This window comes from Drosophila navojoa, chromosome 5 (genome assembly GCF_054131105.1).
Source record: "Drosophila navojoa isolate 15081-1374.11 chromosome 5, UAZ_NAV_1.0, whole genome shotgun sequence".
Classification (NCBI taxonomy): Eukaryota; Metazoa; Arthropoda; class Insecta; order Diptera; family Drosophilidae; genus Drosophila; species Drosophila navojoa.
The window spans coordinates 5,365,433-5,378,559 of NC_142893.1; the positions used below are offsets into that span (position 1 = coordinate 5,365,433).

Below are 13,127 nucleotides of genomic sequence, written 5' to 3' on the forward strand. Positions count from 1 at the left end.
TTAATTTTTTTTTTGCTTTCATCATAATTAATATTAAAAAAAAAAAAAAAACAAAAAAAAAAAACGATTCCAGTCAAAATGTATTTCATTTATTTTTATTAATTAGTATTTATAAAAACCTTTTTATTGTTTCATTTATTTTTTATTTTTATTTTGTTTTTAATATTAATTTAAATTATAAATAAAGTTATATGTAAATTCATAGAAATCTATGCAGATGAATGTAATAAATATTTTAATGATTAGCAGTTAACCTCCAAGGTTCGAGCAGCATTCAATAGAATATCGCCAGTGGGTTTGGGTTAGGGATGGGGTATATAAAAAAATAAATATCAGCTGCTGTGAGATTGAGAGCTTCGACTTAAACACTAGCAACCCCGAGTCGTAGAGGAATCACATGGCCAGGCAAACGGGTGTTGCGGTCGCAGTTGCAACAGCTGCAGGCGGTGGCTGCAGTCTTCCAAATTGATCAAATGACAGTCTAGCTATGGAAACTGTATTCACGCATTGTTGTCGTTGGCCATAACCTTGTTGATCCACGGTACAAAGTGCTGTATGTTGGTATAGACGCCCGGCAGATGCTCCCGTCCGCAGCCAATGCCCCAAGAGACGAGTCCGATTAGCGTTTTGCGGCCGTCCATTGTAAGCGTGAGCGGCCCGCCGCTGTCGCCCTGGCAGGAGTCACGACCGCCCTCCTTATAGCCGGCGCAGAGGAAGACCTGGTTGAGATGAGAGTGAAAGAGAGAGTGTGGATATATTAATCATCATATATATAGTTGCTTCGCTTCACTCACATCATGTATGGCCTCACGTCTGCCGGCGGCGCGGAACCAGCGCTGACAGCGATCGTTCGAGATGACCTCCACATCCACCTCCTGCAGCACCGAGGGCACAGTGCTCTGGCCGTGCCGCGTACGGCCCCAGCCCGCAACGGTGGCCATTTTGCCCGTCAGCTTGGTGGTGGGCGGTGGCAGGCAGACGGGTATGATGTGCTGCTTGTAAACCACGTTGCGATCGAGTCGTATGAGTGCGACATCGTTCTTGAAATCGGCTGGATTATAATGTGGATGCACTTCCTTGCGCTCAATGCCATATTCCTCGTGATTGAGACGTTCCTCCTGTCCGCGCACGTCCCACTCGCCCAGCCGAATTTTCATGTTCGAATTGGTGGTGCTGGTGGTATATAAGGAAAGTGCTTGAGTGGTTGAATGGCTGATGATCTCTCGTCGTCTACTTACGTGGCCACACAGTGAGCGGCTGTCACCACCCAGCGATTGGAGATCAATGCACCACCGCAACTCAGTTTGCGTGAGAGAAAACCGCTCTTGATGAGCGCCACCTGCCAGGGATGCGACCCAAAACCCGTCGAGTGGCCGCCCACAATGCGATTGGTGCGCGAAAAGACCTCGCCGCAGCCTGTGGGAGATAAATTGAAATGGAAATGAAATGAGTTAAAGAACATCAGAGCGAGAAAGATAGATAGAGAGAGAGAGAGAGAGAGTGCAACAGCGTAAGGTGCATAACTAAATATTGTGATTCAGTGTGTTGTTGCTGCTGTGTGGTGCATACTAAGGAAAACTTGCAGTGGTGCGAGAAATGAAAACCAAAGTGTAGAAGAGAGAGAGACATAGTGATAACAGTTAGATAGCTTAAATTTTTGGTACAGCTGAATTGATTTTTAGTACCCGGCACTGGACGATAGCTGCCGTCGTTGTAGCCACCACTTTGGTACTCATCCACCGCCTCGCCGGCATTCAGGTCGAGCACATTGCCCACGGCGAAGGGCTGTGCCTGGGGTGCGTGTAATGCTGGTGGTCGGGTGGCAACAGCGCCATCTGGCGGTGCATCCGCATCAAAGAAACTGTCCAGATGATTGGTGATGCCCAAATGATTCGAGTCATGCTCCCAGCTGTTTAAGCTCGAGACGCTGGGTCGGTGTACAGATGAGCTAGAGCTGGAGCCGGAACCGGAGCTGGAGCTGGGCTTATAGGGATTGCTGTTGTAGAGCGCTGGGCGCTTTGTGCTGTAATAGGCGTGGCTGGGATAGGCCGGCCGTGCTGACGAGGCCGCTGGCAGGCCGTTGCTGTTGATGTTGTTGCTATTGTGGCTGTTGTGTTGCGTCTGGTGGTGTGCTTGATGATGCGCCGGCTTGCTAACAGCAGGCGACAAGTCGGGATAAATGTCGTGCAAGTGTATTATGTCACCTGTGTGTAAGAATCATGATGATGTTGCAATTTTCCTCTATGCACAAACGGACAGTTAAGTATGTTTGTTTGCTGTGTTTGTGTCTGCGTGTGTGTGTGGTTGTAGGGGCAGCTTTTCAGTTGGAGTTCAACTTTCGCCTGTGATTCGCTTTAAGTAGTGAAAGACTTGAGCAAAAGTAATAATAAAGAAAAAAAACACTGAGCCAGCAATTACGGCTAGCGCCCTGCACGACTTTATTATGTCACCGCAGCCAATGAAGTCGAAATTTAATTCACAACTAGCAAGCACTGACACACACACACACACACACATGCACACTCAATTGACCGGAGTCCATGACAGAAACAAAAGCCAAAATGTATGAGATAATTTTTTCGCACGTAATTCAAAAAAACGAAAATAAAAGAAGGTGAAAGAAAAGCGAAATAAAACAGAACGCCGCTGGTTGATTAACACTGTTGTTTTTTTTTTTTTTCGTTTTTTTTCTACCAGTTTCTGGCCGAGTTTCTCGTCTTGGACTTGAAACTCTAAAGCCAAATGCCGTAACTGTGGGCGCTGGGATTTTTCCCACAAAAAAAGAAGAAGAAGCAGCAGAAAACAAACAAATAAATAAAAAAAATAAGCTTGATGCAGGCTCTGGGCAAAAGGCGCAGCCAACGTGAAATTTCACTTTTAAAATGCAAAAACGTTCACCTTCGTTTATTTCCGCAACCGATTTTGTTTTTGGGTCTTTTCATTGTCGCATCCGAGGTCTGAAAAATGTTACACTTGAGCGACACGCAGACAGAAGTAAAAACAACAATAACAAAAAAACAACTGAAAATTCCCAAAAGACCTTTTCCCCCTAAAGAAAGTGACTACGCAAAACAGAACTCGCTACTTAAAGAGCTTTACGAAAATTAAACAAAAAAATAAAAAGAGAAAAATATGTGAAAAATACATATAAAATTGGGGTTTAAATTGGGCTGCTTAAAAAATTTCCACTTAGAATTATTTACAACATTTTGTAATGTGTGTGTTTTTTTTTTGTTTTTAGTTTTTATTTTTGTTGCACATTTTTATGGCCAGCCTAGAAAGCTAAACAGAGCACAACCAGCTGCTAGACAAGCGTGCCTCAGCGTGCGTGCTCATGTGTTTGTATGTGTGTGTGTGTGTGGCATAATGTTTTTTGGTTGCTGGCGTTGGCCAAGATTACGATACAGCGAATGCACTTGATGGTAATTGAATTGGTATAAAATCAATTTTGTAGCCAAAAATGTGAAGTGCGAAAAAATTATGAAGTAAAGCAGAGAAGGCATTAACAGCTTGGGGTTGTGGAAGCTATGAAATTGTATTTAATATGTAGTAATATATGTATATTAAAATCATATAATATAAAATAACATTTATTTTTACAAATTAAATACAATTCATTAATAAAGCATTCGCTATTGAATTCTTTCACTTCCTGTAAAATTTTGCATATAGTTTAATCACTATAAAAAGCTGGCTTTAAAGCACAAGAATCTCCTATATCTAGGTAATTCTAGGGATACCTTTCGTATAGCCTTTTAACTAATCAAATATATACGTTTTATCGATAGATTCTATATGGACTTAAATTCAAATATAGCGAATATCTGCTTAAATATAAGAGCTTTAAATGCAGAAGTATATTAGCATGGAGAGCTCAACTTTCGTAATCTGTGGCAGATATGAAGCATAATCTGTGCTTAGAGAACTTTTCCTAATGAAATTTGTAGATATAGGACATATTTTTTGTTAATTGAGAAGAATAGGCGGCTGCTTACAATAAATACATATTTCCTCATATAATAATAATAAACCCAACAGTAATACAATTTTCATCAATTTTCGTTTTGTAATTGAATTTCCCACTGACTTCCTACAGCCTTAATGTGCAGTTCGTAGCCTGAACGATCTATTTAATGGGCCACCATTGACACCTTCCAGTTCAGCGCCCACTGCTTGAAAGTGCAGCGAATGGAATTTGGTAATGCATTTGCAGCACATCTGCCCCTGCAGACATATGTTAGCTGGTGTGCGTGTGTGTGTATTTGCAGGCAAAGTCGAGCAATTTGTTGTCATTTTCGAAATGCGAACTAATTTATTGCGCTATTATACAGGGCATTGCATAAGCCGAAGCGCAGCAATTTGCAATTTGTGTGCTCGCCGCCAAGCAAAAGAGCAGCAGCAGCAAATGCTCTAACATCTAACTAAGCATGGCGAACCCAATTGGGAAGCGGGAATGGAGGTTGTCTTTTGGATGGGTAGCGGATTTCCCAGCGATTTAGGCCTGTTAGAACTTGGTTACTGTGACTCACTTGTATTGTTGATCGGCGCCGCATGGGGACTCTCCTCGGCGTCGAGATCTTTGTCCACACAGCATGACCAGATCATGCCGCCGGAGCAGAGATCGAGAGGTTTGCCGCCGCCCAAGACGCACGAGATGGACAGGCCGCACTCGAATTTGTGGCCACGGAAGCGGCACGACTGCGGTATCACTGCAAAGACACCAAAATAATGGACATTAGTTGGGATCGGACGCACTTACACACACGCACAGACACCTTAACATTCTGTGTGTGTGTGTGTGTTGGGGAAAGAGACAAAGTCAATAGTCAAATTGCTGCAGTTCAAGTGAGCTTGTGTACTTCTGGATAGCATCTCCATGACGCTGTTCTCGCCGTAATAGCCGGTGCCGCTGCGCCGTGACAGGGCATCCAGTATGAGCATGTCGTGCTCCTGCTGTGCTGTCGGATAGCCCACGGCGCACACGCTGTTGGGCGTGAGCACACAGATGAGCAGCAGGCCGAGCCATTTATCCTTTATGCGATAATAGGTATATGTTCGTGCCCGCGACATGGCTGGGGCCGACTCCTGCCGAGGAGTTCGCGACAGGCGAACGGGTACTTTCACTTTCGCACAGCACTTGTTGGCGTTCACTTTCTTTTTGATTTTGATTTGGATTCGTATGCGTAGCTATCCTGTGCTACACTTTTAATTGTATATTTAGTATTATTTTTATTAATACAAAAAACACGAGCAGGATTTCACTTTTATTTATAATATCAGCAGCTACGCATGCGCAACGACGCACGAAAAGAAAATTGTTGTTGCTGCTGGTTGTTGTCTGTTACATATAGCGTAGCCTATGAGAGCACAGCGCGTCTCGTATGTCGACCGCACGTCGGGAAATTCAGCTCAGAACTAAGCCAAAGTTTTGTGTTTGCGCTGCGTCGAAGCAGCCGAAGACATTTGCTCGCATTTCGCCATTTCACCAGCCGAGCCGAAGACGTGTGAGACCACCGAGAGCGGCTTGAAAGAAAGAGCAGCGGCAACATGTTGCCAACGACGCTCAGCAACATGTTGCCGAGCGACCAAGTTTTGACTTTGATTTCGATGTTTTCTTTCTTTTTTCGTTTTTTTCGTTATTGTTTTTTTTTCTGGTCAAGGTTTTTGGTAGCTGCTCTATTATGAGTGCTCTCTGCACAAATAATCTATAATCTATGGCATATAACATGTTGTTGTTTAACACTTTCGAATGTCGGCAAGCGCTGCAATTGTCGTTAATTGCAGTTGATTTTCCTGCTCTTGACTTGCATTGGTATATATGTGTGTATAGAGATAAGCGACACCAGCAGAAAAAAAAGACTTTTGCTTTTTCTATATTACATGGCGAATGCCATTGAACTTGGGCTGCAATTTGCGCATGATTTGATATTTGCCTCCATATCTTTTCTTTATCATATGCAGCTCTTACTTTTTGTTTGACCATTTCGTTGTTTTCTTCTTCATCTTCCACAAATATTTTCTTTTAATTGTTTTAATGGAGCATAATGCGCTTTCATTGGGGCGCAGAATGGGCCATATGTTAATGTCGGCTGTGGCTGTGTGTAAATAATTACCGCACAAATTTTAGCTCTGGCTCTTAGCTTTGGACGTGCGTTTCTCAAACTAATTGGATGCCTTGTCTTGTTTTTATTTTTTGGAAAGTCCAATTAAAGCTGTGCGCGCTTGCAAGATGAATGAAGTCGGCTTACAGCTTGGGCAGGCCAAGAACACGATATACGTGCATTATACATGCGTAAGGGCGCTTACTAACTCACTTTCGCCTGGGTTTATTCCGATTTGGCATCGTTGAAATCGTGTCGTGAGTCATGTGAACTTGACATCGTATCGATGTGTGATTTCTATGTTCAAGGTTAACTAATATGTTAATTATGTAATTGAAACGCATGCTCATGTTTTCGCAGTTTGCCAAAAACGAAAGACTTAGGCAACGAACTTGCTCTTGTTTTGGCAAAAGCATTAGATAACTTGCATGTGCACAATTTGTGTGAAGGGCGTGATGAGCGGAAGAGTAATTTAGTGTAATTTTTAATAAAGACTTGGGTGACACACTTTTACATTGTCTGCTGACATGTTTAATCACGCTCTTATGTAAAAGAAGAAATATCTGGCATATTCTGCCCTAGGCAATCCAAACAAAAGACTTAGGCAACAAACTTGCATACTTACAATCGAGCTCATCGAAGAACTTTGCCTGCTTGGGCAAATCCTTATCAATGGCCTCTTTGAGCTCCGGCGTAATCACATCATTGTAGACGGAGTTGTAGCTGCTGTGGGCAGCGTCCAGGCCGAGCAATAGAGTTGGCAGCAGCAGCAGCAGCGACGTTGGCAGCGGCAGCAGCCATGCAACTGCGCGCATTTTGCAATACTTTCGTTGTCGTTGTTGTTGGTGTTGTTGGTGTTGCTGGTGTTGCTGTTGCTGCCGTTGTTGTTGTTGTTGCTGTAGTTGTTGTTGGTTTGTCTGCGATTTTGTGCAATTGTGTGTTTCACTTAATTCACGTAGCGGCGCGAGTTTTTGATTGAATAATCACTCGTTTGCATAGCAGACGGCAGGCAGCGCAGCTCAGATTGAATTAAATACAAAATTCGCGCAGCCCACTTAGCTTAATATTTGGCAATAAGACCCAGTGCATTTATTTCGCGGCCATTTTAATATTTTAACATATTTTGTACGCGTCACGCACTTTTTCTTGAAAAAGACTTTTGTTGGAAATTTTCGTTGTGGTTTCGGCTGTGTTACTGTTACTGTTGCCGTATATTTCTGTGAGCTGATTTTTTTATTTTCTTATTTTGTTCGTGTTCGACTGCCTTGCGGTGGGCTTTGCGTTTGCGAACAGTTTGCGGTAACGTCAAAACACTTAATAAACAGTTGGCTGACAAATTCAAAATCAAAAAGGCCATCAACACGCTCACCAACACGCACGCAGCAGCGTCGAGCGGCGTGGAGCAGCCGCAGAGACGTTCGCTATTGAGTAATATGCGCCAAAGAGTGTGAAACGGAGACTCTCAAGCGTGCGCGTGTGTCTCTGTGTCTGTGTGTGTATGTGTGTGTGAGTGTGCGGAGAGTTACACTCGCATTGAAATCGAAAGTGAAAAGAAACAGACAAAACAAGACGTGGCCTCCGAGCAGAGACAGCAGCAACTTTTGTCGCTCACTTGGCAATTGCATGTCGCATGTCGCTTAGCTGTTGCTGTTGCTGTTATTGTTGTTGCTGCTGTTGCTACCATGACTAATGTCAAATTTAGAGCTCACAGAGCCAGTGGCTCTGCGATATATGAAACAAGAGGAAGTTAAATTGTCTTACTCGCACCTCACATGCTGGCAGCAATTTAGTGGGCTGCCAAATGTAATTGTAGTCGAAAAGAAAAATCAACAAATTGTACAAATTGCAACAGGAAAAACCAGCAGCAGACGCGACTCGGCTGACTCTGCTGGCTCTCTGGCAGCCCAAGGCAGCCAAGCGAAAGCCAAAAGCGACGCGCGCACAACACATCTTATTTCGAGTTCATCTCTCAAGCGTGAAAAATTCGCTGCAACAGCTCTCCACTCCGCATGCCTTGTGGAAATATTGAAAAGCGCCATCAAAACGAATAAAGCCTAAATAATTGATGGGGTTGGGAACCAAAGTCGGCTTGATGAGTTCATGGATAACTATTGAATAATAATTGGCCACAAAATTGATGACACACTTGAGAGACAATCAATTTATAAGACAATGCAACAATCCTATTACAAATTATAGATCATTGATGCATGACTAAGCGAATACCCTGAAATTTGGTATAAACTGCAACTAAATAAAGTGAGAGTGCAGTAGTTTAGGGTATTTATGTGAAAAGAAAATGAAAATTATTTATAGTAAGCCGATCATAATAATTGATGGGAAAAATTATATAATTTAGTTGATAACAAAAAATTGAAAAAAATATAATTGTTAAATTGATATTGAACATAAAATATTAATTATATAATTTAATTGATAAACGAAAATGGAAATTCATAAAAGAATTGTGAATGAAATATTAAAAAAAAGAAGAAATTTAACGTAAAATTAAAAAAAAATTTTGTTGATAAAAATAAAAATAAAAAATGGATTTTATAAAATTCTACAAAAAATATTAATTAGTTGATTGACAATGAAATATCTAAGCTAAGCAAAATAAAAATAAATATGAAAAACAAATCTAAATAAATTTGTATTATAAATACATATATAAATTTAAAAATGTACTTCATTTATTTTAATAACTCTCTTCAAAAAAAAAATTTTATTTTAACATCAAAATTGCTAATAAAATAAATATTGTAAATTGTACCCCACAGTAAAAAAGACTACTTAGGTGAATATAATTTCGAGTTCAGATCGATTTTCAACAATAAGCTCTAAATGGAAAGCAAGCGTAAACATTTATTTTTAGATATATTTTTCACTCATAAGCCTTATCAGCTTGTCAACACAATCACTTTCACACGCTTAGCATAGCCTTGTAACCCTTTTCTGACAAGTCTAGGGTATGTAAAGCAAACGTAACACAATTTAAGCACTAGCATTGGGCAATTGGCAGATGACACTCAGCTGGAGACTCTGACTCTGGCCCAGGCTTAATGTGTTTAATGTACAAATTATGATTATTTTCTGTTTGTTGTTGTTGCCGCTGTTGCTGTTGTTGCTGTAGCTGGTTGTTTGTTGAGTTGAAAGCAGTTGATTGTGCCATTTATGGCAGCGGCGAACACTAAATGGGAAATGGGCCAGCACAGCGAATGCCAAATGACATAACAAAGCAAATTTTTATTGTTATTGTTATTGTTGTTTTACGTGCTGTAAAGTGCGTAATTCCAATTGAAAATTCCCAATGCACAGTTGCAACCATCGTTCAAGGTCGTCGGTTGTGCCACCTAAACACCCACACAAATAAGGCAACTAGACCCACTTACAATAGCTACATAATAATATTTAATATATCTAATAAATTGTAATTTGTAATTTCATATGTTGTTAATATTATTGCTGTAGTTGTTGTTGTTGTTGTTGCTGTCATTGCACAGGCCATTGCTTAATGTTAGACGCCATAAACTAATGAGATTGCGCTGCCACATCCAGGGGTCGAGTCGGGTGTCGGGCGCCCATTTCAGTCTGCCACATGATTTGTTGTAGCTGCCGTGCCCTATGGCTCATTGCGCTTCACCACATCCTCCACCCAGCGCAGACTCTTCTGCAGATTGTGATAGATGCCGGGCTGGTGATCCACGCCACAGCCAAAGCCGGCGCTCGTAATGCCCACCAGCACGAAGCGACCATGTTCTTTGATGACCAGCGGACCGCCCGAGTCACCTGTGTAGAAGGCAATTAATTTGATTTATATGAGGTATAATATTTTGCCCAAATGAGTGAGAGTAGTTTTAGTTGAGGCTGGCCTAGTTGAAAGCAAACTTGAAACACTTTGCTGGCCTTATGTACTTTTACTTTGCTTTTCATATTCTAAAGTGTTATTCTAGATCGTGCTAGAGGGAAGGAAGTTACAAAAGAGTTTTGATAAACAAGAATTGCTTTTGACTGTGTTACCGTTTCACTTGTCTGCTTTATAAACGATATTTTGTGTTCATTTATCATACCACACGATAAACAATAAGATGTAGCATATATAGTTACATAACTGTCAGATCTATTAACAATTTACTACATTAAGTTTCTTGAAACTCTTCTAAATGTCAAATGTCAGCAAACTCGCTTAGAAACTCCACAAACTTCTGTTAATCTACTCGCAGCTCTGCTAAACCATTAACAGCGTTCTGTTAATGTCGCGCCTAAAAGTATGCAACAAAAAGTTTCGCGCTCTCTATCTCTCTCCCTCGCTCACCTAAACACGCATCCATGTGTCCATCGGAGTGACCGGCACAAAACATTTCCGATTTGATCTCCACACTGATCTGTTTGCTCTCATGCCAGCGCACGCAATCCAGGGTGGCTGTGCATAGAGTAAGGTATAAATAGAGTAAAGGTGTCTTTCAAACTCTGTGTACACTGTACTCACATATGATTGGCACGCTGGCCACCTGCAGCATGTTGGTGCCCGCATGACCCATATGCGCTTCCGTCTTGCCCCAGCCGGCTATCAGTCCCTTGCGCCCCACCAGCCGTATGGGATACTGCGGCAGGCATATGGGCAAGATGTGCTCGCTGAAACCCGTCGGCCGGGCCAGCTTAAGCAGCGCCAGATCATAGCGGTCCGGCTGTGTGATGCGAAAGTTGAAGCGCGGATGGATTATCTTCTGTAGCACGCTGTGCTTCTCCACGGGCAGCGGCTCTTGTATATGCCCCAGATTCTGGGTATCCAGCTCGCCCAGATACACCGTTATATCGGGCAGCTGGGCCTGCTGTATGCAATGCGCCGCCGTTGCCACCATATTCGCCGATATCAACACACCGCCACACTGATACTCCGCAATGCGTATGTGCGCCAGCCACGGATACTCGGCAAACTGTGCCAGTCTACCGCCAATAATGCGCTTCTGCAGCGTGTTCTGCGCTATGCGCGGCAATCCACATTCCGGCTGGAGGCAGATATAATAGAAGAAAACTGATTAGTCAATAATGTATAACTGTGCAGCTGCATAATTGATGATGGCATTGGGCACACTGAATTCACAGACACAGAAAAAATATTAAAAAAAAAAAAACAACAGCAGAAAAACTAGTTTTTCAATTGTCTTATTGTTAGCTCAGCTCACACGCTGTGCACTTGATGAGCTTGGAAATGAACTCTTGAAAAATACATCAGGATAGCTGTGCTGCCTCAAAGAACTCTTGCACAATCTGTTGTAAGAGACTCGCAGCAGTTTTACACAATCTTTCATAATAGACTCTACTATTATATGGTAAATAATACTACTATATATTAGACCTAAGTGCATATACATTTAAAAATATAATTACAGTTGCATGTTAATGGGCTCTTCAACTGAATCTTATGTGAGTTTATTCTCCCTACTAAACTTAATGAAACGGTTCTCTTAAGTAATATTATCTTCTATGTGCTTATAAATTTTATAAACTTCCAGAAGCCTCTCCCTATCACACAATCTTAATATTCCTATTTCTCGCTTTCATCTCACACTATAATCTTTTCTTTGCCGTAATTTATTTCCGATTCTCATTTAGATATAGTATTTTTTAAGCAAAGTATCTTAAGCATAAAAACTTTCTATATAAATGCTCGTAAATTAAAATATGTTTTCTGGCACTCATTTTATTGATTTTACTACAAGCTTTTATAGCTTTGCGACTCTTATCTCTCTATCTTGACTCAGAGTCACTTATAAGCAATATATTCTACACAGCTTGCCCTTGTTGTCTAGTGTAATCGCGGCGCTGCAGCCACTCAAAGCATTTACCTTTAGATTGAGCAGGTCGTTATCATCGCGCCGCCGCAGCATAATGCGCTTGGGCAAGCTGTTCAGGCCCATCTTCAGCTTGCCATAGTCCACCAGATTCTCCAGCGGCGATTGATGCAGATGCTGCGGCGGCTCGGCAATGCAGCAGCTGAATAGCCATTTGTTGCTGCCGCAGCCCTTGGCATGCCTGCCGCCCTGCAGCCAGCAGGAGAAGCTCAGCTTGCAGGGCCAAACGCCGCTCTGATGCACACACTCGGTGGGCACGCCCAGCAGTGTGTTAAGAATGCCTAAGTGGGAGGGAGTATATGGAGTATTTGGATCACTATCGCTGGCGAGGATTAGCTACGGATTGCGAATTACTTACTCGCCTGCAGCAGCGTAAATTGACAGAGGTGCAGGCACAGCCACAGCAGCAATAAATAGCCAAATGAATGTCGCATTTCGAGTCACGATTTAAGCGTGTACGCTTCACAGGCACCGAGACACTCACAGCACCACAGTCACTGTTTTCGGTGGGCGTTTAACACAATTTGCTGACAGCTAAATTTGTGTTTTGATTTGTTGCTGTTGTCGCCGCTATTGTTGCTGTTAATGAAAGCATGACAATTTCTTATTCACTTGTATGTCGTTGTTGTTGTTGCTGCTGTTGTTATTGTTGTTGATATCTTCTGCTTTACCATTTGGAGCTAGCAGCTTGCTGCTGTTATTTCTACTTAGATGTCTTATTATTGCTGCTCCACTTTTACTACTCTTTGTGGTTGTTGTTATTGTTGGGTTGAATGATTCACACTGTTAGCGGCTAAATGCAAAGCCGCTTGCGTCCTTGTCGCAACGTCTTCTCTGGCTAAATGGGTCGCCTATATATATTTTTGGTTTTTTTTTCTACTTCTTTTAAATAATAACTGTGTCAATGCATCAGGCGTTGGCACAATTTTCAATTGCAGCCACACAGAGTTTCACACATGCTGCCAATTGTGGCATGGCTCAACACACACACACGCGCACAGATAGCGTTCTACGCGAGAATTGGCTAAAACGGCGGCGGCAGCAGCGACAACCGCACGCAATGCTGGCCAGAATCAAACTGGGTGCCAAGCTGTAGCCAAAGTGTTTTAGCTTTCAGCTGTGAGAGCTTCTTCTCAGCAACTGGTTGGCATCTTGAGCGAACACACACACA

The 13,127-nt window shown here is 42.2% G+C and overlaps 2 protein-coding genes across 3 annotated transcripts; both read right to left on the bottom strand.

Annotated features, from left to right (window-relative positions):
* Window positions 1-115: 115 nt before the first annotated feature.
* Window positions 116-7,518, bottom strand: LOC108653183 (uncharacterized). 2 transcript variants are annotated; one of them, XM_018103537.3, is made up of 6 exons: window positions 6,727-7,518; window positions 4,530-4,709; window positions 1,686-2,204; window positions 1,239-1,416; window positions 795-1,173; window positions 116-719 (listed from the first exon to the last, which is right to left on the bottom strand). In XM_018103537.3, the coding sequence occupies exons 1-6, from the start codon at window positions 6,914-6,916 to the stop codon at window positions 501-503; spliced, it is 1,665 nt and encodes a 554-aa protein (XP_017959026.1). In that variant the 5' UTR covers window positions 6,917-7,518; the 3' UTR covers window positions 116-500. The 2 variants fall into 2 exon arrangements, with proteins under 2 accessions (XP_017959026.1, XP_017959025.1); XM_018103536.3 differs by lacking the exon at window positions 6,727-7,518 and adding an exon at window positions 4,860-6,441.
* Window positions 7,519-8,880: 1,362 nt separating this feature from the next.
* Window positions 8,881-13,051, bottom strand: LOC108653193 (serine protease 33). The gene is made up of 5 exons (XM_018103550.3): window positions 12,315-13,051; window positions 11,951-12,237; window positions 10,591-11,110; window positions 10,417-10,524; window positions 8,881-9,890 (listed from the first exon to the last, which is right to left on the bottom strand). Exons 1-5 carry the CDS (start codon window positions 12,388-12,390, stop codon window positions 9,724-9,726), a joined length of 1,158 nt encoding a protein of 385 aa, XP_017959039.1. The 5' UTR covers window positions 12,391-13,051; the 3' UTR covers window positions 8,881-9,723.
* Window positions 13,052-13,127: the final 76 nt, after the last annotated feature.